At 37.2% G+C, this 25,924-nt stretch overlaps 2 protein-coding genes and 1 long non-coding RNA gene across 8 annotated transcripts in view; 1 reads left to right on the forward strand and 2 right to left on the reverse strand.

Moving 5' to 3' along the window:
* Positions 1-16,288, reverse strand: part of ntrk2b (neurotrophic tyrosine kinase, receptor, type 2b) — a 32,837-nt gene extending 16,549 nt beyond the window's left edge. The window contains exons 1-12 of the mRNA XM_082171412.1: positions 15,672-16,288; positions 13,438-13,512; positions 13,286-13,357; positions 13,094-13,162; positions 12,840-12,985; positions 12,582-12,733; positions 7,944-8,076; positions 2,752-3,066; positions 2,639-2,656; positions 561-578; positions 313-330; positions 171-199 (exon numbers count right to left, since the gene is read on the reverse strand). Of these exons, the coding sequence (XP_082027538.1) occupies positions 171-199; positions 313-330; positions 561-578; positions 2,639-2,656; positions 2,752-3,066; positions 7,944-8,076; positions 12,582-12,733; positions 12,840-12,985; positions 13,094-13,162; positions 13,286-13,357; positions 13,438-13,512; positions 15,672-15,886 (1,260 nt within the window). The 5' untranslated portion in view covers positions 15,887-16,288. The remainder of the gene's footprint in view (positions 1-170; positions 200-312; positions 331-560; positions 579-2,638; positions 2,657-2,751; positions 3,067-7,943; positions 8,077-12,581; positions 12,734-12,839; positions 12,986-13,093; positions 13,163-13,285; positions 13,358-13,437; positions 13,513-15,671) is intronic.
* Positions 16,289-17,541: 1,253 nt separating this feature from the next.
* The window catches only part of hnrpkl (heterogeneous nuclear ribonucleoprotein K, like), a 29,539-nt gene continuing 21,156 nt past the window's right edge, over positions 17,542-25,924 (forward strand). For all 6 annotated transcript variants that reach the window (XM_082171470.1, XM_082171474.1, XM_082171471.1 and 3 more), the window contains exons 1-5: positions 17,542-17,674; positions 20,440-20,550; positions 23,856-23,953; positions 24,037-24,093; positions 24,958-25,001. In XM_082171470.1, coding sequence (XP_082027596.1) covers positions 20,490-20,550; positions 23,856-23,953; positions 24,037-24,093; positions 24,958-25,001 — 260 coding nt within the window. In that variant the 5' untranslated portion in view covers positions 17,542-17,674; positions 20,440-20,489. The remainder of the gene's footprint in view (positions 17,675-20,439; positions 20,551-23,855; positions 23,954-24,036; positions 24,094-24,957; positions 25,002-25,924) is intronic.
* LOC309500013 lies at positions 22,041-23,848 on the reverse strand. Its single transcript, XR_014206440.1, has 2 exons — positions 23,632-23,848; positions 22,041-23,520 (listed from the first exon to the last, which is right to left on the reverse strand). It is a non-coding gene; the product is annotated as an uncharacterized lncRNA (long non-coding RNA).

The raw sequence follows: 25,924 nt of genomic DNA on the forward strand, positions 1-25,924 counted from the left end.
TATAGTTATTACTATAGTAACTACATGTAACATATGTAGCAAAGACACTGTAAAATAAAGTGTTACCCAATTTTCTATAGTAATTGACAGCAGGCCACAGATGTTGTTGATAGAAGTCAAGACGTATTTAACCTGGAATGTTCCCTTAATTGCTCTATACAAAAACATACCGCAACTTTGTCCTCCAGTTGTGGGGTTTCTTAAAAACAGACAAAACAAATAACAGTAAGTATTCGATTGCAGTTCAAAATCTGAAGGTTTGAACAAATACATATAAATGGTGAGTAATAAAGGAAAAAACAACTGTCTTACCTGGATTAAATGTTGTGTCTGTGTTACATCATTTAAATGGAAAGAAAATTCGAAATTAATTATTCAGTGATAAATATCATTCTATAAAACTGTATTTTAGCAATGTTTTTATTTTTTCAGCAGCTGGGTAAATCTAATGAAAACTGATAAGAAATGTCTATAAAATATTTCACCCCATTATCATATGAAACTATATTTTGCATAAAGAAAATGCAGTCTAAACTAAAGTCTCGAAAAAACAGTCTTACCTGGACTAAATGTTGTGTCTGTGTTACATCATTTAAATGGAAAAAAAATCAAAATGAATTATTCAGTGATAAATATCATTCTATAAACTGTATTTTAGCAATGTTTTAATTTTTTCAGCAGCTGGGTAAATCTAATGAAAACTGATAAGAAATGTCTACGAAATAGTTCACCCCATTATCATATGAAACTATATTTTGCATAAAGAAAATGCAGTCTAAAATAAAGTCTCTTTTTACAACTATGATTTTTTTGCATTGTGGCATTATTTTCATGGCAATTAAGCACAAACTCCAAATGCCAGTAATGCGAAAATTTGAATATTACTTAAAATGTATGATAAATTATTTATAAAGGTGTGTTGTAAAGTGAAATGTCAAGTATAATATTTGTTGCTCTGAACTTAATAATAATTTAAAATAAATAATTGCATGTGAACAGGATGATTTTCATGACTTCATGATTAAATCTGTCACTGTGCCACCTGCGACGACTACACCCTTATGGAGGGCTTCAGGTGCGGGCTGGACGGGCTTCCTGATGCCCCAGGGGAATACCTGCTGGATGTTAGCTGAGTACATAAACTTCACGATCTGGGTGGATGTATCCTCTTTTACTGTGGGCGAAGCTGAAAGAGATACCATTACCATCGTCCAGCCCCACCTTGCTCGCGTTACCGTGCCAGGTCCAGAGCCCAGCCAACCGCCCCCCACGCCATGCACAAACATTAAGCCAGAGCCCACCGCAGACGGGGAGCTCAAATCTGCCGCGATGGACGAGCCAGACAAGAGGACTAAGCCAACTATCGCCTTGGAGCCTGAGCCCCACAGTGAGTCTGGCCAGGTGTGTGAGCCGGCAAAATCCTGTGCCACCGTGGAAGTGCTAGTGGAGGTTGAGGGAATGGAGGAGGACCACTCCCACGCTCCCACCACTGAGAGTGAGCTGTTACTGACCTTTATCATCACCGCTGGTCCTGCCCAGCTGTAAGTCTTCTATGTCTTCATTGCCGCTAGTTCCGCCCTGCGTAAAGCCTGTTTCATCACCCTGTACAAAGTCTGTGTCATCGTTGTTGATCCCACCCAACCTCCCTTTCCCGCCTCCGCTTTGCAATTCAGCCAGTCCATCAGCCACATCTTTGTTGGTTTCCTTGAGCACCTCAATTTCTCCCCTAACGGCACTCAGTTGTGTTGATCTGCATCAGGTCTTTCAGTCACCAGCATCGCCCAGGCAAGTGGATCTCCGGCTCCGCCTCTACCTCCTGATCCCTTCACTCCACCTCGGTCCGTTGACCTGTCGGCTCCACCTTGGATCCTCCCTCCCTCAGCTTCAACAGATACCATCATCCTTACGGCTCCAATGGGCTCCCTCGTCCATCTGGCTCTGCCTTGGTCAGACTTTACCCTCCCTGAGCCAAGAACTTAGACGTCTGGCCGTCTGGTTCTGCCTTCCCCCTGGCTCCACCTTGGTCCTCAGTCCCACCGGCTTCACCTCAGTCATCAGGCACCCTGGCTCCACCTCGGACGCTCATTGCTGCGGTTCTGCCTCGGCCTCCAGGACCATCGGTGTTGCCCGGTCCCATCTGTTCTCCGTCTGCATCCAGGGTACCACTACCATCGGCTTCATCTCCATCAGTCACGCTCCAGGTGTTGTCAGCCAAGTCTCCACTATGGCTCCTCCCTCCGTCGACTCCACCGTGGGCTTTCATCCTGGCTGTGCTCTGGATTCTCGCCTGACTACTCCTCCATTCCTGGCCTGCCTGGCTCCTCCCCCCATCATTACCACCTTGATACTTGGTAACCATGGCACTTTGTCTGCCTTCTTCCTCCTTGGATTACAGTAATGAAGCACAGTTATGAAGAATTTAGCTGGGAAATGTGCTTACTTGTCATCAAAAATACTGTCACTATGCTAAAAATATTAAAGGTCTTAAACAGATTTCTTCATGCAAAATATAATTCATTTATTTATTTTGATCTTAGGGTGAAAGTTTTTTGTTGGGGAGTGATTTCCTTTAAAAAGATTCATCCAGCTTACTTGTTTTAAAAATTTTGCTTGCTATAATTCACCAAAATTATCTTACCGTAATAGAACTCTCCCTCTGTGGAAACAAAAATATGACTGCAGTTTGCTTGCACACTATAATAAGCTGTATTATTTTATAACATAATAATAAATCACATTATAGAGCCATACCTGTCCCTGAGTGGTCCACATCAGGTATATGCATGAAGTGTGCTGACACGTTTCCGCTGTCCTCTCCGAACTCATTGCTGGCCACCAGCGTGTAAATGCCGTTATGAATGTGAGTGGGAATGACAAGCTGCAGACAGCCGTGGTACTCCGTATCTGTGATTTCATGGATTTCGGTCCTAATGTACTGCTGCTCCTCCAGCAGCTTTCCCTCGTGGTACCAGTGCAGATCAGGCTTTGGGTTGCCTGTCACAGTGAAAGGGATGCACCAGTCCTGGTTCCTCACAGGCTGGTATAGCTGCACTATAGTAGGGGGAACTGACCCAGAAGAAAGAAGAAGGAGCAGAGGAACGAGAAAGAAGGAAAGCGGGGAGGAGAGGAAGTGTAATCACAGGATGTTTCACAGGAGTAAACAAGAGGAACGTGGAAAAATTTGCTGTAGTTTGACGACAGGAAAGTGTCTGACAGCACATGGAATGGAGGGGCAGTAAAGAAGGATTCTAGGGTGAGAAATACAAGAGAATGATAAGAAATGAAGAGGCTTACTGTAATATTACAAAACAACATGAAGAAACATGCAATGCATAACCAAAAGCAAAATGGATAAAAGGATGTCGTCAAAGACTAAAAGCTGGTTGTTAACTGGTTTGTCACTGTTAAGTTAAGAGAAAAATTAGATGTTATGTTAGCAGCAGAATTTCCAAGCTGCTCATCAAGATGCAATGAGCCATGTTTGATGTCAATTAATTGAAAAGTATTTTTTTCTTGCATTTGTTCTGGGCGTTTGCAATGTGCTATGTTTGAATTGCAAGCATGAATTGTATGGCTTCAGGACATTTGAATATGTTTTAAAGCTTGCCAGCCCCAGTTTACTGTACAAATAAACTACCGTTCAAACGTTAGACATTTAAAAAATATAATTAATTTTTGTGATGACAAAACTGAATTTCCAGCAGCCGTTATTCCAGTCTTCAGAGTCACATGATCCTTCATAAATCTTTCTAATATTCTGATTTGGTGTTCAAATCATGATAAAAATGTTTTCAGGATTATTTGATTCTTTCAGGCAAGTTCAAAAGAACAGCATTTATTCGATTTTTTTTCTCTAAAATCTTACTGGCACTTTTTTAAATGCACACCTTGCTGAATACTGGCCCCAATCTTTTGAATGGTAGTTTATTTTGTTTTATGGAAAAGAACAGCTTGGACCTTGTGCTAAACATCTGCTTTTGTGTTCCAGGAATTGGAAGCGTTAGGAATGATATGAAGGTGAGTAAATAATCTTCATTGAATCTGACTGAAATCTTCATTTTTCCTTTATGTTTCAACTATTCCTTTAACTATGAAAGTAGCAATAATAACCACATAAAATAAAATGGGTAAATTCTACCAGAAGGCTTAAAGCTTACTATTGAGTGGGAAAGCGTTGAAAAGTTTTTCAAGCAGTATTATGCAACAATGTGAGTTTTGTGAGGCCCAGTAGACTAATGTGATAGCTTGAGGGGAAACTTCCTGAATCTTAAGCATTTGGCACATTTTCAAATGTATCTTGAGCTCTTTAAAACCGCCCAATAGTTTTATTCTCTTAAAGAAAGCCATCTAATCTCCACACACATGCATGTCAAATGACCCAGAACCTCAAATTCAGTTTGAAATCCTATTATTTTGTCAAAATGTCAAAATATAACTGGAAGACATCAAACATACAAATCATAGAAAAATATTAATTACTTACAATGTTTGTGAGTGTGACTGCTCAATGACATGAATTATTTTTCACAAATTCTGAGAAGCAAATTGTACCTTTAATAAACAGCCACATTCCACCACTGAAATAATAATGGAAAATGGTAAAACGATTAGAGGTTGAGTGATTTTTACTTACAGCCCCAATTGAAAGTTTGGACACACTTGACTTGAATTTATGTTCCTTGCACTTTTGATCTAATGGTTTATGTTTGACTGCTTCAAATTTGTTTCGTAGACAAAAATAAATTGTGCCTACATTCAGTATCAACTGCCCTTCAAAATTACAGTAGCCTATATAGTTCGTTTTTTTTATTTTTTTTATAGATGTATTGGAGCAGATTGTGAAAGAAAGACAGTCAACAAGTGTCTAGCAAACATGTGAACTCCTTCAATACTGTTTAAAATTAGGATGCGCCTCATGATTTTGGCTGAGGGAAGCCCAGAGTGTGCAGAGCTATAAATGTTGACCATGTAAAGGGCAAAGGGTGGCGACTTTTAAGCTAGAATATAAGACACTTTAGATTGAAAATTTTTCACAACATAATTCCCATACTTCCATCTCTTTTATTTCATAGTTTTGACGACTTTACTTTTATTTCAAAATTTGGAACATAGTCTGATGGAAACCTAAAATTGAAAGGCGCAGTAAGCGATTTATGAGAAATACTGTTGACATTTGAAATCAACCCAAACAAACACACCCCTCCCTTCATTGCTCCGCCCTCAAAATGCACGAACACACAATGCAAGAGTGGATGTATATCCACGTCTATGAGAGTGATTCGTTGATATTGTGTTGCCCGCGCATGCGCAACATCCTATGGGTTCTGTACAGGAAACAGAAATTATTAGTTCATCTCTCGAGTCTTCGGGTTTGGGTCCGGTCTTTCTTTCTTCCCATCAGTCCCATAGAGGCTATGCTGTCAGTACCAGAAAGAGAAATGATTAGTTCACCTCTCGAGTCTTCGGGTCTGATTCTTCTGAGTCTTTCGTTCTTTTGTCACATGATGTGATGTGACAGTGCAGGAGTCTGGACACAGAAATAGTGAATAATTCCCAAACTTTCTTACAAACAAGCGCATAGTCAGTTTTGACATGCAGTGACATGCTGCGCTTTTGGTCTCAAATTATAGCTTTCTTATTTCTTACAATTTATAATTTTTTTGAATTTCTGTCATGATGGTTCTTTTCCATATGAATGTGGTACTAAAGAGTTGGTAATGCTTTTAACTTTATCTATGATGGGGAAAATCACTTTGATAAAGATACCTATATATAGCCCAATAACAACATGCAGTTACGTGACATTAAACCGAACGACTCAAACCCGAGATAAGAACTAATTAATTCTGTCTCCGGTACCGACTGCACAGCTTCAGCCTATGGGGCTGTCACGTAATGAACGAACGACTCGAACCCGAAGACTCAAAAGATGAACTAATCAATTCTGTATCCGGTGCCGACTGCATAGCTCAGCCTATGGGGCTATCACGTGATGAACGAACGTCTTAGATCGGGAGGTGAGGTAAACTAACAGACTGCATAGCCTGAAGACCCAGATAAATTAATTAATTGTTTCTGTTTCTCATAATTTGGCCTTTTCTTTGCATTGCAATTTTTTTCTCATTCTAAATGCGATCAACATTTGATGTGTTTGGGGAATTTGGCTATCAACATGTAACATTTTAAAATACATTCTGCTGAAATGAACGAAATGACTCGAAAAAAGATTAGTTCATTTTGATGAACGAGATTCAAAGATCCGAGTCAGTAAAATGATCCGAACTTCCCACTACTATTCAATACACAAGAGTATACAAGCAAGAGTTTGATGTTAGTTGCGAGCAGAATACCAGCTCCAAACAAACATTGACTCAAAACTGTCCTGTTACTATAGCTAACATTACAATAACAGCATATCTTGGTTCAGTGATACATAGCAAAACCAATGTTACATTTTCAGGCCTTCCCGCTTAGGTCTCTCTAGCGCTTTTCCAATATTAACGTGGGTCCTCTTGCCTAATCATAAACCTTCTTTTTCCAGTGATATTCCACTGACCTTTTGTCTCTCAGCCATTTCTCTTTCTACAGTCTTAAAATGTCCCTCTTGCTCACTCTCTCTCCTCCCTCATCATGAGTGTAAACGCCCCCTACCGCTGATTGCCAAGTGTGTTGTGGTGCTCGGTCCGATCCACTTTCAACAGCATTTCTCAGAAATCACTTACTGCATGCTTAACATTTAACACTAGTATTGATTATTGAAGTATTGAGTTCTATATTCTCATGATGATATTGTTAAATTTTTTGAAAATTAAACATTTTAATTTAAATTTAGAAACCTGACAATAGGAGTATCCCATACATGGAAACATAACCACATGTTCTAGTCTTCTAATTCATGTTCATCAGCAGTGTTGGGAAAGGTAACTCTTTAAAAAAATATATCTAATTATGTTAAATTGTTACTTTTTAATGGAAATTAAGAAAACTGGCTGGTTTTTAAGTTCTTCTGTATAATCTACAGGATTGCACAATATAGGTACCTCTCAGAGAGATTTTCTTGCAGAGAAAATCTTTGGTCTTTTATTAGTTTATAAACTGTGATACATGAAATCAAATTCATCCTCTATGTAAGTGGTTTTCAGCTGTTTCGCCTTGAATAGTTTTCATTCATGGTGTAAAAGGATGAGGATGCAACGCAACCTGTCCATGTTGGCATCTGCCAAATTTGGATGGCTTCTAACCAAGTGAGAGATGGATTTGCACTAAAATACAATTCTACTGATTCATATGCCATTGCCAGTTATTTTTTAAGTGAAGAAATTAAGATCTGCACCAAGATCCAATAGTGATGTCCAATTCATGACATCACCCCTCAATGAATCGCTTGAACTGGTTCACAGTTTGCAATGAATGATTCATTTATGTAATTGACTGAAAGTTAATTACTCTCTGATTCAGTGATCCAGTTGGAGCAAGTCTAACAAGTTAACAAATCAACTAGTCTTGTGCAACAAAAAATAAGCCAAGAACTGGGAGTAATATGATCCTCAGAGCAGTGTACTGACTCCGAATGATTCATTTGTCGGACTGAGCTCTGTTCTATCTGAGTGACTAGGAGGACATTAAATCCCTCTCTCTTTAAATTGGTATTTTGAGCATGAGGAAGGAGCACGTTCAAATGAAAAAAATAATAATAATCAAATGTTATTAGTTTTATATAATTTTGGAATAATATTTATACTTTTACATAATTATGAAGTAATATTTCATCAACGTTTCTTTAAATCAAGTACAGAATTTGTGTGCTTGGTCTTAACCACTCGTCACCACTGAGCTCTAGGCCTTCTGTTAGAGGGGAACTGGAATGAAACTTAACTTGGGTCTCACTCAAATTAACAAAACAATGCAAAGCAAATCTACTTCTTCTGAGACTGAGTTCTTACAAAGAATATTGAGAAGGACTGAAGCCTCATTCTGGCCCACAATGTTCTCGGCACTACAGGTGAGCTCTCTGCCGTTGTCATCAGGTGAAAGTCCAATTAGAGTCAGCACAGACTGAAGCTCGATTTTGCTGATCTGTGAGAAAGAAACCATCAACTCGAATATGTTTATACATCAATCGAATATTGGCTATTGTTATGCTTCATAGAATTAGGTAGACTCCCTTTGAAACTTACACTTTTAAATTTACTGAAGAAAATCTAAACTTGGCCGTGTAAAACTCGTTACCATGATGCTAGGGTGTTATGAGTGAGTGCCAGGGTGTTGTTATGTGGTTTCTAGGGGATTCAGGGTCATTTATAAGTGGTTTCTTACTGACCAAAGTCAAGCAAGACCACCCAAACACTGAGAAAATTATACTTCTGACCAATTTTGGACCAACCAAAAATATTCTTTCATTTGTTACAGCCAAATTTACAACCCCATTTCCAGAAAAGTTAGGACATTTTGTAAAATGCAATAAAATCAAGAATCTGTGGTTTGTTAATTCTCTTGAACCTTTGTTTAACTGACAAAAAAAGACAAGATTTCCAATGTTTTTACTGACTGACTTAAGTGTATTTTGTAAATAAAAACCAATAGATTTTGACCATGATTTTGATGGCTGCAACACACTCCAAAAAAGTTAGGACAGTGGCATGTTTACCATTGTGTCACATCACCTTTACTTTTAATTACACTTTTTAATAGTTTGGGAATTGAGGATACTAAGTGTTGCATTTTTGCAAGTGGAATTTTTGCCCAATCTCACCTGATACAAGACCGCTGCTCAACAGTCTGTGGTCGTTTTTGTCGGATTCTCCTTTTCATGATTGGCCATACATTTTTAATAAGAGACAGATCTGGACTGCAGGCAGGCAGTCAAGCACATCCCTTCTACGGTGTAGAGTGTCTAAGAAACCACTCTGTTGTAGCACGTGCAGAATGAGGCCTGGCATTGAAATATGTCATCTTGATGGCAGTATAAGTCTCTGTACAATCCCAATATATGCCTTCACCTCAATGGTACCTTCACACATATGCAAGTCACCCATACCGTTTGCACTGATGAACCCCCATACCATGGCAGATGTTTGCTTTTGCACCGAATTCTTTGCAATCTTGCATTGAGAAATGTGATTTTTAAATTGTTTGAGAATTCTCTCATGAAATTTGGCAAAGCCATGACCAGTCTTTGCTTATAAAGATGTTCCTTTTACCCTCAATCCCCAAACCATCACCTATTACCAATTCACATACAAACAGTTTTGCTTAGGTATTCTATAGCCTTTTCACTTTTGTTTTGCCTCTGTCCCAACTTTTTTGGAGTGTGTTGCATCCATCAAAATCAAAATACAATTAGTTTGGTCAGTTTTGAAATTCTTTTCTTTGTACTTTTGTTAGTTAAATAAAGGTAAAAGAGAATTTACAAATCACAGATTCTTAATTTGATTGAATTTTATAAAATGTCCCAATTTCTCTGGAAATGGGACTGTATTTTATTTTTGTCTCAAATTTTATTTAAAATGTTATTTAATATAAATCAAAAGTATTTGCCCCAAGACAAAAACATTCAAAGAACAAATTGTATTTATTATAAAGACCATACTTATGTAATTAATATATTTTCTTTAGATATAAGCCAAATGTTACTTAAAAGGTCAACATAATAATATAACATAATTTCATTATAAACAAAAGCTAAATTAGCACAGCATAATATTAAAGTCGAATTTACACTTAAGATACAACTTAAATGTTTATTGTAATATCGTTTTAAAATATGCATTATATTTTCCTTTATGTACTAACAATTAAATTAAATTAATAAACCTCACAAACATTACTGCAGTCAGTAAAGCAAGCCAGTATGTTTTCTGCACATATGGTACCAAGTGAAAACACTCTTCAAAAATGTTTTTTTAATTTATTTTTCTCCTCTATGAGTCTATGAGATTTCTCATAAGTCTATGAGATGTTTTCAGTCATTTTATCACTAGGCAAAAAAACTTATCTTTTTGCTTACAAAATCATTCATATCTGTAGCACAAACTGTACTGGGCGAGTTACATGTCATACTCAGGGTTAGGATTAATGCTGTTTGTTATGCTCGCCATAGTCTTCTTTAACTATGCAGTGACACCAAACATCCCAGGTGAACAAAGCACCATTAACTGGAGCTAAATAATCCATGTTCTTATTCTACATCTCAGCATTTAATCTGTTTTACAGGCTGCTATACCATGTGTGAAGGCTCCTTTAATGTAAGCATAGTGAGCATTTTAAATATTAATGGAAACATAATGCTTTCACAGGGTAGAGTCAAGCATCTGTGGTTTCAGCGCTGTGATCAGTCATGATTTTTGAAAGCCCATTATAGGATGCTACAGAGATTAAATGTTTAAACGTATTTAATGTGTAAAACTGGCGCAAGGAGTAGAGAGGTTAAAACTGATGTGAGGATGGGAGATCCGTATTGCCTACGACAAGGTCTGTCATAAAACATGATCACTGTACTTCAGTTTAGCGTGTTAAACACTGTATTCTACGGAGCCCCTAGAGGGACATGGTGATGGAAAAAATACGAGATGGGAGAAAAAATAGATTCCAATGCTTTTGTGTTCCCACGAGAAACTTTGCGTTTGTTCGCAAAACCTTTGCGCTCCCCCAAGAAATTTTGCATTTGCGTGCAAAACTTTTGTGTTCTTTGTGAGTGAATGCAAAGTTTCTCGGGGGAATGCAAAACATTTGCGAGAGAACGCAAAAGCATTGACAAATAACTTTTCCTCAGATCTCATATTTTTTCCCCTATAGGGGCTCTGTAGACTTCCACCAAGTTTATCATCATGATCTAAGGTTACTTATGATTTTGTGGAAGATCTCATGATGCTATGCATCTTCAAAGAATAGTCAGTTTACAATCAAATCTTCTGAAGAGACATGATCAGTTTATATGATAAATGGATTAGGCTTTCATTCACACATAAACATTAATCAATACACATGCATAGAGCACATTAAACATGGCGTCCGAGAACCAATAAGGTTATTCTCGCTGGTCAAGAAAGAACGATTGAGCTTCTCTTTACCATATTTGATGTGTTTACCTATATGTATGTGTGTGTTAATAAAAAAAAGTATATGAATAAAAGCCTAAATTACATTACATTACAAATGTTCATCATATGAAGCGATCGTGTCTCTTCAGAAGACTTGGATTAAACCACTCAAATCATATGGATTGCTTTTACTCTTACCTTATCTGTTTATGAACTGTTTGAAGTGTCAAATAGATTTGATGGAATGAACTTTCAATGGAGGGACAGAAATATGTAAAGTTTTATTAAAATTATCTTAATTTGTATTTTTCAAATATAAATCAAAGTCTTAAGGGTTTGGTAACTGACAATAGAATTTTCATTTTTGGGTGAACTATCATTTAAAGGGGTCATGACATAGATTTTTAAATTTATTTTACTATGTTCCTTGAGGTTCACTTATAATGTTAATACTTTTTTTTTTGCACACACAATATGTATATATATATATATATATATATACACATGCATGCATGCAGAGGGTCAGAATGAAATAATATATACACTGAACAAAATTATAAACGCAACACTTTTGTTTTTGACCCCATTTTTCATGAGCTGAACTCAAAAATCTAAGACTTTTTCTATATACACAAAAGGCCTATTTCTCTCAAATATTGTTCACAAATCTGTTTAAATCTGTGTTAGTGAGCACTTCTCCCAAGTGCCGGGATAATCCATCCACCTCACAGGTGTGGCATATCAAGATGCTGATTAGACAGCATGATTATTGCACAGGTGTGCCTTAGGCTGGCCACAATAAAAGGCCACTCTTATTGGGGGCAAAAAATGGGGGCAAAAACAAAAGTGTTTATAATTTTGTTCAGTGCATATATATATATTATTTCATTCTGACCCTCTGTCTGAAATAATCAGTTTAAAACTTGTCAGTAAATTGCCACTGTTATGATTGGCTAACGCATAGGAAACAGTATCAACGCTCACTTGCTATTGCACATGCTTTGAAAACATTATCCATATACAACCATCATTTACTGACAAAGCATTATGAAATCATTTAGTGTTTTTCAAAATTAAAGTTGAGTTTGTGATGCAGCTTCTGTCAGATCCAATATAGTTGGCTGCTTCATCTTTCAACAAAAGTTTCTTTGCAAACTCTCCATGTGCCTCATTTACAAAACAAAATGCTTCATACAAACAAATAATCCTTCGACGCAAATCAGGACACCATTAAAATTAACCATCACTTGTTTCCAGTGCTGGGATCCTCCAAATTAATTTCTCATGTCATGACCCCTTTAACATCATGGCTATAATTACATCCGTCAACAAAAATTGGAATGTGAAGTAAAGTGCATTGCATTGTGGGATACAATACTGCACACAGTGTTTGAATACACATTTAGTAGGTTGACCACGTATTCTAAACCTATAGACAATTTGCAAGCTGCCAACAATATGCATACTGCAGAAACAGTAACAGCACTATGTTAGTTTGCTATTCCAACTAGCTTTATACTTAAAGGGCAAACAGGGTGTTACCTCATGGCTGGTTGAAAGAGGAGGGTGATCACTAGAATTTAAGCTCCAGGATAGCTCGGGGGTCGGGGATCCAGACACATTGCACATCACAGTAGCATCACTTCCTGCCATTAGACTGACGACAGCAGGGATGACCTCGACATGTGGATACTCTGAAATAAGGACAGAAATGTCAAGTTTTTAAGAACTATGCTTTAATACTTCTTACCACAAACTGTGCAAATTAGATGTGCATTAAGTGTGTTTGAGTTCCATTACTACATGACGGTAGAGTGAGTCTAGAGAGGGCTTTTGCCCCTCCTCCTTCCAGTAGACACTGCAGACCCTCTCTCTCACTATCATCCAACCAGACTTGGATCCAGATGTTCTCACATGCACATTGCAAAGGGTTCCCAGAGAGCAACCTATAGCAAACCCAAACAGATTCAGGAACCAAAGGCTGCTTTGTATGCTGCACAAACAGCCCACTGTACATAGTTTTGTAAGTGTTATTATTGAAAAGAAGATCTTACAAAGTCGACAAGTTTGAATTACGAATTGCCATCCAAGAGAGTGTTGATAAGTTATTGTCTCTGAGATTCCTACAAACAGAAAAAAAGAAAAGAAAAAAAGACTCAATTACTTGAAAGTAAAGATGTCTTTGAAAACATCACAGATTTGTTCAATAATTACATTTCAATTAAGTTTTTAAAAAATAGACTCACAGATATTGAAGTTTAGAATTGTTGAAGAAGGCCAACGTAGATACATATGTCAGGTGAGTATTGGTCACTGTTCTGTGGGAGACAGTAAATGCTCACATAAGTTCTGCTCTTCTATAAAGTGTCAATATTTTCTTAAAATATCAAATACTCACAAATTCCTGAGATTCGAGTAGAACTTCATATGGTCCTCGTTAATTGTAAATAGCCTTTTTTGATTTGAGATATAGCTGTGGAAAGCAAAAGGAATGACCTTACAAAAGTGCTGTGGTACATTGATGAATATACCACAATAGTATCATGATTTATTGAAGATGATTCTCATCTTCGTACAGTATATCATGATATTTAACTATCATGGCAATGGCATATGTTAAAAAACATAGTTGTACCATAGTACTGTGATTTATACACTATTGTTCAAAAGTTAATTTTTTTGTTGTTATGATTTTTAATGTTGTTCAAATAGGTCTCTTATGCTAGCCAGGGGTGCATTTATTTTATTAAAAATACAGTAAAAATAGTAATATTGTGAAATAGTTTTACAATTTAAAATAACTCTTTTCTATTTTAACATTTTTCCTTGTAAATTATTCCTGAGATGGCAAAGCTGAATTTTCAGCATCATATATATATATATATATATATATATATATATATATCAATCCTAATCAGTGCTGAAAACAGTTGTGCTGATTATTACTTGAGTGAACAAGTAAATACAAAAAAAACAGTAAACAAAAATCTGAATTCTTTAATGAATAGAAAGTTCAATGAAATAAAGTAACAATGCCTTTATTGTCAATTTCGATCAATTTCAAGCATCCTTGCTGAATAAAAATAAATCTTACTAAATCTAACGCTATTGTACTTCAAATAACTACTATGCTATTACCATGGCAGCCTACCTTGTAAAAAACTGATTTTTATTGTATTTTTGTTACTTTTTTATTAGTAAGTTTCAGTAGGCCTATTAGAATATATGAACTATGGGTAACTATATAATTAATAAAGACAATTGTTTTCAGTGAATATTGACCTTACAAAAAAGTACAGCATGGTATTTACATTGCAGTCTATTTTCAAGAAAATAATGATGCTTTTTTTTGCTAGCGTAATACGTTTCAGTAATATTATATGAGAACATAATTTAACAAGGTAGCTACGCGTCTAACAAATACATTCAAGTCAACTGTGTTCAAGGCGCACTGGCATGCAAAAACAGTGATTATAAAAATAGAGCAAAATTGAAAATATCAACAGGCAGTTCTCCTTTTTTTTCCAGAGACAGCTTAAATAGACGCACGGTAATTTGACATCAACCGTCACCATATGAACAAGTTAATAAAGGTGCGCGTGAAAAAGCTATGATTTCACTACAGCGCGCGCACATGCCTGGAGTGGGTCCAGTGAGCCGTTGTCGTGGAAACGGAGTGACATATTTGCGTAGGCGCCGATGCCTATTGCTCTGCGGACACGTTAGACTACTCCCCAACTAGCCTATACACAACAATTCATGGAATAATGTACGCGTAAAACAGAATTTTATTCGGAAATAACAGCAGTTTATAAGCGCTTCCCTCACGGCAGGCCTAAAGGAAATTTTTCCCCCAAGACCAAGACATTTGACGGTCTCTCAAGCCAGGCAGTGCTGCCTAATGCATATCAGATCATCACTGATTTAAATCTCTGTGAAGCGGACGCTCTATCTTCACCGATATGCATCTAATAGAGTTATGTCGTTATGTGGCCGATTTATACATTTGAGTGTAAGCCGATTGTGTTTTCTTTTCTTTCTTTTTTTTCTGCTATGGTAAGTCAGTTGAGGTGAGTCAGCAGCCCCACTAAATTATTCTCTGAGTGATCATCTTTACATATATATAACGTTAACGTTATAACGTATATAACGTATATATATATATATATATATATATATATATATATATATATATATATATATATATATACCTTTAGATATGCTATCATGTCAACTTATCGATTGTATACCGTGTCCCCGACACCTTCCCTTCAACCGCTCTCATCCTCTCTCACACACGACATGATGTCTGTTGCATGTCACCCTATGGTCTTGTTTGATGTCAAGAGCTCGTACGCACGCCCTGGATTATCGTAGCAAACTCCACACATGCTTGTAGCCGTGGCTGAAATGGTCAGGCTGTGGATGCCATGGAATAGCACTGCACTAAACTTATTTTGTCCCTCGACGAATTGAGGAATCTACCCACACACCTCACGCGCACACGCTCACAAACACACGCGCATGTTTTTTTTTTTTTTTTCTTTTTTTTTTTTTTTTTTTCCTTCACGCATCCGTGAAGCTGGAGGAGCAGGTCTCCCGGTTTATTTCTCACTAAAACACTGCACTTACATATCCGTAATGTTTTCCATATCAGACTCTGGCACCAAGACAGGGAAATCCTCGATCCCTGGTTCTTGATCGATACACGAGATCCTCGAGGCATTGCAAAAGCACGACACAGGACAAGCCGAGCTGAGCCTCAGCAGCCCGAATAAAACCCCACACAACCCCCAGCGAGCCATTCCATGAACCCCTGTGGTCATAGCAGGTCTAGCGCGATGCATTCACTGTTGTGTAATGTCTTGTAGTATTTTCAGCAATTCCGAGATGAGACGCCGCTGCTGTGGGATGCGCAAAGACGTTGTGCGCGACGCGAGACTGTCATGAGTGGCCTTTTCTGGTCTCCGCAGAAAGGTGATAACGCAACGGGGAAATGTTCGCGTGCCAATATGTTGCGCTATCCGGGTTTTGCTTCTTCCAGACGCGGTGGTAAAACGTGTGGCCGCAGGCTGTGTGTGTCTACGGGCTGCGGTGGTGACGCTGACGTCTCACATCCAGCGCTGAGGAAGAAAACAAGCGAGACAGTGTGCGTGTGCGCGCGCGTGTGAAGAGGCAGCAGCGCGTACCTGCAAGCGCCTATTGATTACCGACCGCATCTCCCTCAGCCATCGCTGTAATTACATGTGGAGGGGGACGTTAAGATGCTCTCAGCGATGTCATATCGGCAATAATTGATCACCTATGTTGTCAAGGGGCTATCTTTGGGAGATGCATATTGACAGGGACGAGGAGATTGGTATAGGCTGTCAAATATGTTTTTTTATTTTTATATTGAGTAATTTGGGAAATTGCTTGATTGTTTTCATTTGTTCGTCTGTTTAACCATTCAATATGAGCTGGCTGTGTTGCTTTTCCATCCTCTTTTCAGCAATCCTACCACAACTTCATGAATAGCCATTGGAGTGTGACGTGCTGTTTGACGCACAAGATGGGCTGCATCTAGAAAAATAATTACTAAACAAAAATGCCAGGATGTTTTTTTTTAGTTTTTTTTTTTTTACTGATGTCAGTCTCGCATTCCAATCGCAGTGTAGTCTATGGCAAGGATACGAAATAATATTAATAATAAATAATAAATTGTATTACTTTGTTTGGGGTGTTTACCGAATTATCAGTTTATGTGAACTGAAGGGAACGGGCGCGAGCGCTATGATGAATTCGGAAAATGCGCGTTTGAATCTCACATTTGACGTCCGTGTTCATCTTGTGAGAGAAGTTAGAGTCCATCTGCACTAGATTCCACGCGTTATATGAACATTTGAGTTAATTTCAGCTTGTGTACACACTGAGGGCCCTTGGTTTAGGAAATTACTATAGTAGCACAAGCCAAAAGATGAAGTGAAAGGTGACGGACTGTTATATTTTTTTACCAGGAGAGGGCGACAAATGCATAAGGCAACACTTTTTTTTTTTTTATCACGGTCAATGTGAGCTGCAATCACTATTTGATTTTTCCCTAAACACAATGATTACATTCCGGCCATTAAAGCCACCCTTTTGGTCTTAAAAAAGAGGCGCCAGTACAATATAAGATATGTCCTGTATTCGTATCGGTCTATATCAGTTTTACTGGGTTCTTTTGTAGCCTACTATTTTTTGCAATACAGTGTTAACCAAACCAGTCCAATGCGAAAGACATGAGACGGTGCACCTTGATCGACAGTAAATTTGTGAGTATATAAAACAAATTATAAATATTATATTTAAGATATATGATACCAAGCTGTTAAACGCCAAAGAAAACGACAGCGCTTCTCAGTTGCTATGACGATATCCTATAATGAAAGCGAATGCTAAGGGGCGGGGCAATTTCACAAGGCTGACAGACTCGTTACCCAATTAGATTGTTAGCCTTTATATTGACAGTCTTTTTAACCAATACAGCTGCGCGTTTGATTTCTGGCATAGCCAATCACGAAGCTAAAAAAATGCACGTAAACCTACAATGAAATCAAGGTAGAAGGCGCAGAAATTTCGGGCGAAAATTGGTGTGACGGAAGGGCTGCCTGCAGGTTTGTTAAATATTTTGAACCATATTACTACAAAGACTCTTCCGTTGGATATTGTGCTGTTATTTCCGGGAATAATAAATAACAGAAATGTCGAGCGTTAATTAGACCATTATAAACGTCGCCGTGCTGTAAATTAACCTGCTAGCTTGCTAAGACGAGCCTTTCTCAAAATGGAGAGTTTCCTGCTGTTCAGTCGCTACAGTCAACAGACAATAATTCCCCTCATACTATCCAACCAAAGCAGAGTCTTGCACGCAGAAACAAACTGTAACGTTATATAAAAAGAGGAACGTTAAATGGTCTAACCAAAACCCGTGTTGTCAATTTCCAAGCCATTTTGTGCCCATAGATCGTTTGTGCAAAAATAGGACGTTTGTTAAAAATGTTCAGACAGATGTTCTTGTTAAAGTCCGCAAAATTGACATGTATTTCACTTGTGAAGTTCAGTAAATGCAGCTGTGTTGTCAATTAATGAAGGCTTGTACTGTTATGGTAACTGTAACTGGAAGGCTAGCAGGCTAAATGCTAACGTTACTTGCGCACCATTTTGAAGCACCGGGCCTTGACACAGCCCTAAACTAGTCCTTATAACCAGTGTGAATGTTAGTTAACGTCAGGTCCCAAAATGCACGTTGCGTTTAAATGGTCTTGTATTTGATAAAATTAATTAAATTAGAATGTTTTTCTAATTGCTTTCTTTCTTGCATACGTTGTTTGTATTTTGAATTTGCTTTTAAAGTAACCGTATGCCTAACATATTTGCATATTATCAGACAAGAAAAATGACAGAAACGTTCTATGGTATATTACAATTTTTGTAGACATACACCGTGTTAATTCCATGGTATTCTATAAATTACCATGTAAATAACATTGTGCATGAAAAAGGTTATATTCAGTTCTATAGTAAGTACTTATATTATACCATGGTCCAGAGACTGACTTGTTTGACTCTCTAAAATAACATATTTTGGAGTGAACAGGATAAAACTGTAGGACAAGACTTGATTTTACTAATCTGGAAATGATTGGATTGTGAAAAGTTTTCTCTGTATCAGTGGTTTTCAACTGGTTAGTCGCTGGTTTATTCTGGGAAGTAATGGTGTTATATGCAAATAATGAAACTAACCATGTTATCATGTGTAGTTAGGATGAAAGAATAAACAGGCTTATCTTTTGCCATGCAGGACTCAGGAGAAAACACTTCCTGTGTTTTCTGTTGTTGTCAAAGTCCATTAGGACAGTCAAACACTCCAGTATTTTAGCATAAATTCATCGAATCATTTTCCTGTTCAGTCTAGATCATGTTAATAGTTTTGCATATTGTTGGGCCTATGTAGTTCTTCGTATAATCAATACATTTTAATTCTTGATTTTAAGGACTTTTACTTACATTTTGTACGATTCTGATACAGTGTTGGATCGCCACATAAATCAGAACCACTGACAGGTGGATGGAGGTGTTGAGAAATAAAGCCTTGTTGACATCATCTGAAAGTCGTTTTATATATGGAACAAGCTATTACCAAGGAAAGTTTGTTCATTAGGGATGCACCGATATGAAAAATTTGGCCGATACCATGTTCCAAGCACTTACAAACCTATACAAACATATACAATACAGTAGCCTAGTTTGAACCAATGTATTCCTTAACTTTTAAAATAAATTTTACACTCCTATGACCAACTTTCTTTATTAACACAAAAAAATCTATTGCCAGACAAATAAATAAGATAATGTCTAAATAATGCAAACTAGTCGTTGGACAGCGTTACTTGCAAAATAAAATCGATGGATAAATAAAATGGAATGGCCTCTGCATGGACAATAATACAATTATTTTAATTAAATCATATTGTTGATTAAAATAATATGAGAAAAATAAGTGCTGGTTGTTATTATTAATTATATTAATAGCCTAATTATTATTAAAAAGAAACATTTAAAAGTAATATTATCTACTGTTTCAAATAACAGCACTTAGCTGTGTGCGCTGAAGCTGAGCGAACACCGGTAAACTGAAGCGCTTTGTTAGCGGGTTAATTAAATCAACGAAACGCATCCTATATGAGATTAATCAGATATTTATACAACATGAACATAATATTACAACTTGTATCTGCACAAAATAACATGAACTTGAACTAAGTTATGTGCTAGTCAGGATATGTAACTCCTGTTGTGGATGCACTCTTCCCATAAGAACGCAATGAAACGTGGGCTAAACCCAAAGAATTCACAACATTTTATTACAGTAGTATTATAATGTTATGTAATATGACAGCCCCAATCATAGTTATTAATGTTATGCTTTGCTGTTTGAGCTGCATATGCTGAAGCTAAAGATGATCACCAGTAGCCTAAGCGTTTTACTACCGCGTTAACCAATGCATCCGATTTGAGAATATATAGGCCTTATATATATATATATATATATAATATAATATAATAGATACACACACACACACACACACACACACACACAAACACAAAATAGATATAATATTACAATTGCACTTACAAACTTACAATTTCACAAAACAAAAGGCTATCAAAAACAAAACAAAAAACTCAAATTATAAGCAAAAGCAAGAATGTTATCGATAACAATAACATTAAAATGAACACATCGGCCGATACCGATATGGTGGGCGATATATCGTGCATCCCGAGTATTCGTTAAATAAAGATATTTTTGATTTCAAGTGGACTTAAAAAGGGTATTTTCTGCATTGTTTTTAACACTCAACACACTGTCTCTTAGAGTGACCCGTCGAGGACAGCCTATTCCATTTTGACTGCTGGCTGAAGACAATGGAGACAAAAATTGATCAGCAGGAAGAAGAGACCACTTTCAGTAACATTGACACTAACGGTAATGTATAGTCTCTGAATAGAGTGCAACAGTGGCCACCCACTTTTTCTGTGGCTTTGGTTTTTTGGAAGTATTTTTCCCATAGGGATTTTATTAATTTTTTATGGCGACAAACGCAGGCAACTAAAGCACAAAGAATTCACAACATTTTGTAGTGTGCTCCATTATAATGTTAGTTTGGCAGATTGGCGCTACACATCTCGCACTTCATTGTATTTTTATCTACTTTATCAAGTGATTCCAGAGAGCCTGCACATTTTCTAAGCCATGACGAGAAAAAATAACACCGCTGGATTGTTAATCATCAATGTTTTTGTACCGCACAAAATGACCCAAAATAACCAATCAGGAAAAAAGAAATGTATTTTTTAAAGTCAAGGTGATCATCGTTTTCATGATCGATTGTTGCTGTCGCGTCCAAGTACTTGGGTGCTCTTGCATATCCCTATTAAAGAGTTAAAAGTCATGAACCAACCAACTAAAATCTGACAAAAAGGCAAAGGTACAACAAGATTGTGTTCTTAACTTTAATGGAGGAAAGAACTACAATCCCATGAAGCATTTTGAATGACAATCAAATTAAAAACGATGGCTTCATCATGCTGTCTGTCAGAGACAGAGATGTACCTTATACATAATTGACACTCAGGTCCTGTTTTTCCCTGCGATTAAGATGCGTTTTGGTCGGCGGCAATAGCCTCGTGGTTAGCGCGCCGACATATAGCGCACCTGCGCCTCTGGCGACCCGAATTTGATTCCCATGTCCTTTGCCGATCCCGTTCCCCTCTATCTCTACCCGACTCTTTCCTGTCAAAATCTCTACGGTTCTATCCAATAAAGGCACAAAAAGGCCAAAAACATAACTTAAAAAAAAGAAGCGTTTTGGTCGATTGGATCACAAGTGGACGACGCTAAATACAGGGGTAAACGGGGTCTAAAAAGTTTTGAGCTTGTCGACTTTAGACCACTTCCAGAGGTAGATGAAAACGCTCATGTGATCGAATGTGTTCAAACAGCCACAAAAGACAGCCTACTCTCTGCCTACTGACTTAATGTGTGAACATTATGGGAAGTGTGCTAGCCAGACGGGATTTAAACTTTGTCGGTTTGACGGTCGGAAAGTCGGATTTAAAGTTTGGTTTGAAGATGAAAAACATACCAAGCACAATCTTCTTTCACCATTACATTACCATTTCTAACACGCACTCACGGCTATCAGAGCAGAAACGAAAGCTTATAGAGCTCTCTCTGTTTTTCCGTTGTCTGTTCATACTGTATGTAAATTGCTCAAGCTTATTATGTCCGTAACATTGAAAATTTGAAAAAGCCTATACATTTATCTGCCCATTGACCCTCCCCTTGAAGAAATCAGGACAGAAGTGGTTGAAAGTGGACAAAAGATACAGATACGTTCTACTTGTGATTCAAACGTCCACAACACATCTTAATACCAAGTGTAAACAAGCCCTCATAAGCAATAAAAATGTATTTTATTTTTTTAATGTAAGTTTGATCACTATCCTCTCAGTTGTTTAAAAGATTAAGCCAATTATCAAAGTTTGATAAAATGTTGTTTCATTTTCCAATAAAAGATTATACATTTTTACATGATTTGCTAGCTACTCAGACCACCATTTTTTTTCATCTTCTCGGAAAGTGATAGCGCATTCAAAACATCCGATAGTGAGGATTTTTACAGGTAATGTGTGTACTCCCTGGACCTCTGCTTCTTGTAAATACAAAAAAAAATATTATATATTTATTATTATTATTATTGAGAACGGATGGATTGTTAGGTAATCATTTATTTATTACCCGGCAAGTATTTAGGGAAGTGATTGATTGCCCATGAGCTTATGTCAATGTAATCCAACTGACAGCCAGCCAACTTTTTGACAGATGTGATAACGTGCATGAGGGGTGAACTGTTTGATTTTTAGGGTAATTATAAAACAAGCTGGAGTTGTTCTAAATGCTTTTTGTGTAGTTCATTCTACTTATTTTACAGAATGAAGTTCAGGGCTTGTCATTAAGCCTTGTCATGTGCTTGTCCTTCAAACGAATAAATCGGTCATTCACTTGTCTGAGTAAAAAAAGTTGTTTTTTTTGTGGTGTAAATATAATTTATTCTGAAACAATATTCTTAGTTTATAATTATTCAACAATAACAATTAAAGTCGCCAATGAGTTTTACGACGGTGTTGTCAAATATCTATTCCGAAGCTGTAGGGGGAGCTCTGTAGAGAAACCCGTGAAGAAATTGCCATAACTGCATAGCTTAAATATAAACTACTTTATTGAACTGTTGTATGAAATGTCAAATATTTCAATCATGTTATTCAGGAAAACAACACTCTTGGTTGTGTTATTATCCACTATCAATTGCCACTCAGACTAAATGTAATAAACGCAGAATCATTATTTTGTTGTTTTTGACTTTGATTTAATCAGGCTACTTGTCCGGTTGGGCAAGTAAAATTCTCTTTCACTTGTCCCAGAAAAGCGTTAATGTCGAGCCCTGAAGTTTATTTTGTGGCGTAAATAAATTACATGTTTCTCAGAGACTGACATGTTTGGCTTGTCAAAATTAATGTAATAAATTATTTGACTTTTGAAAATAAAGTACAAATATATATATTTGTTTTTTGACCAGGAAAGGAGTGGTTTTGATGCACTAAGTTGTTTTTATTGTCTCTTTATAATTTTTATTTTTATTTTAGTTAAACCCATGAAAATGCAGATCCTGTTGTAAATAATATAATAATAATAAAGCAGATTTTGACTTGTATACATAATACACACACACACACAATGGGGATTGGCTCTGTGTTGTTTGCAGTGTTTAATGGGAGTGGGTGGGCACTAAAATGTTCTTTTGGTGCAAGTTAAGTTGAAATTGCGGAGTGAAGGCTTCAGCAAAAGCATTTACCATCGATTAGCAACTCTGGTCCTCACAATAGGTCTAATAGTCTTTAAAGATTTATAAGATAAAGATATCATTTAAAATCAATTCGATTTTCAAATGACTTCCAGATCCTGACTGTTGCTCTCTATTGGCTCAAAAGCTTTAGCTTTCAGCACAAAGTGCGTATATGAATGATTGTTAAAAGCATTTTCTCTGGATGTCTCCTTTGGACTTCTTTAAACTGCTTTCTATAGGTCCTCAAATTTTGTGAGAACCTCATCCACTAGTGTCTGATTATGTTTTGAATTCCGTGGTGGCACTCTCTCAGAACGAGCAGTTTGATAAACAGGAATGTCTTAATTGTGTTTGAGGCTCAAGTGCCAGATTTGTGTTCCCTCAGGCAAGCGCCCTGCTGAGGACATGGATGAGGAACAGGCATTCAAACGCTCCCGCAACGCAGATGAAATGGTGGAACTCAGGGTGCTTCTCCAGAGCAAAGTGAGTAAAGGCGTACACATGCACTTTTCTTCTCCATTTCTTCAGTATAATGACATTTTAACAGTGTAATTTTGTGTTTTCAGAATGCAGGGGCTGTGATTGGAAAGGGGGGCAAGAACATTAAAGCCTTGCGCACAGATGTGAGTATTAAGACCATGCTGCATGCTTATCATGAGCTTTTAAACAATGTTCTCTAATGGTCAAATATTAACAAGACTTCTGACAACATCCTTTGACCAACATTGTTTTCATGAGCATTTCAGCTTTATCAGTCAAAAACACGAATCAGTCGGATTTGAAATCCCAGAAATCATGACACCAATCCGTCCATTAAAATCCCATTAAAATCCTCCAAAGTTTTGAATACATTTGATCCTGAGGGCAGATCTTCCGTTTTGTAGCTATAGGTTGGCTCATTTGGACAGACAAGCTCTCTGAAATGGGGCTATTTTGTGAGTCTTTGACACTGTGTATAAAAGGGGAGGTACTTCTCAACGTTATATTGTTGAAGGCATTCTCTTTCACTCTCCCCCACTTTGAAAACCCAATTACAGATGTCTTGACTCTTGAGCTGACCCATAGTCCTGTATGAACCACTGTTGCCCAGTGGTTCTACATTTTAAAGTGTCTTTAGATCTGTCCAGCCCTTTTTCTTGTGCATTCTTTGCCAAGTCTCTTCAAAAGAAAAAAGAAAAAAAATTGGACAGTAGATTGAGTAAAGCCTTGTATTCAATTAAAAATGTATTCCTTCTCCCCCTCTTCCCTCTCCTTTACTTTTTTTTGTTTTTGGCCACCTTCCTCCGTTGCCCATGTACTGGATCGACTTGCCCCTCCTGCGTTGCCCACCTTGATGTTGGCCCAACCTCCGCCCCTGATCGCCCGCCCGCCCACCTGACACCCCGGTTGGCCCCGCCCATAAACGTGCCCCTCCTTAAACGGGCACCTTACTTGACATCATGTGATTGAATGCCCCTGCCCAATGCCAACCTCCACGACCAATGCAGTACAATGCCAGTGTATCAGTCCCAGACAGCAGTGGCCCAGAGCGGTATGTCCCACCAGTTATTGCCTCACTGCCTGATTAGAAAGAGAACACATGTCTTTGATAACCTGCCTTCTGTTTCATTTTAACATTTTCACACATATAGTCCCCCCTCCCCCCCTTTAAGAAACGTGTATTGTTCCATTTGACTTTATTTTATTTTTCTTCTTAATTTGTATATATTTTTTTGTATATATTTAAATGTCTTTTCTCCTCCCCCAACACCCCCATTAAGTCTTTGAATATAATTTGCGAACTTTCTTTGTTGCACAGAATTGTATGTAATCAATCACTTCTCCTGCCTCGGAGAGAGACTGCACTCATATTAATCTGCTGAATGTGTGGATTAGGGGTGGGCGGTATGACCATAATGTGATTTTTGGTGCACATTTAACAAATTTTTTTTCTTTTCTTTTTTTTTTAAAGACCATAATGTAATTCCACTTTTCAGATAATTGAGTGAATTAAATGCGTTTCAAGCTAAATGTACTTTTTATATTTCTCTTTTTATTTGGAACATAATGTATACAAACCAAAATACCAGATTATTCAACAAAAGATTAAGTCTGATAGCAGAAACGGCTTTAACATTTGTAAAACGAAAGACTAAAAACTCAAAACAATAAATATAAAATTTGAATGGATAGTCTGCGTTCAGATTTGTAAAATAAGTACACCTGTGAATATGCCCCAAATTAATTCAATATTCGAGAAGTTGCATCGTTCCTCAATAACCAAAACCAACTAAATGTTGCATTTGTCTAGGGGTGGGAATCCTTTGGAATCTCACAATTGGATTATAATAAATTCTTGGGGTCATGATTCGATTAAAAATTGCTTCTTGATTTTGAATAAAATGTATTCAATACATTTATTAAATTTTATTGTCCTTGCTGCCCCCCTAAGAACCTGTGCCCCCAATTGATAAT

Source organism: Leuciscus leuciscus, assembly GCF_965113295.1.
Source record: "Leuciscus leuciscus genome assembly, chromosome: 5".
Taxonomy (NCBI): domain Eukaryota; kingdom Metazoa; phylum Chordata; class Actinopteri; order Cypriniformes; family Leuciscidae; genus Leuciscus; species Leuciscus leuciscus.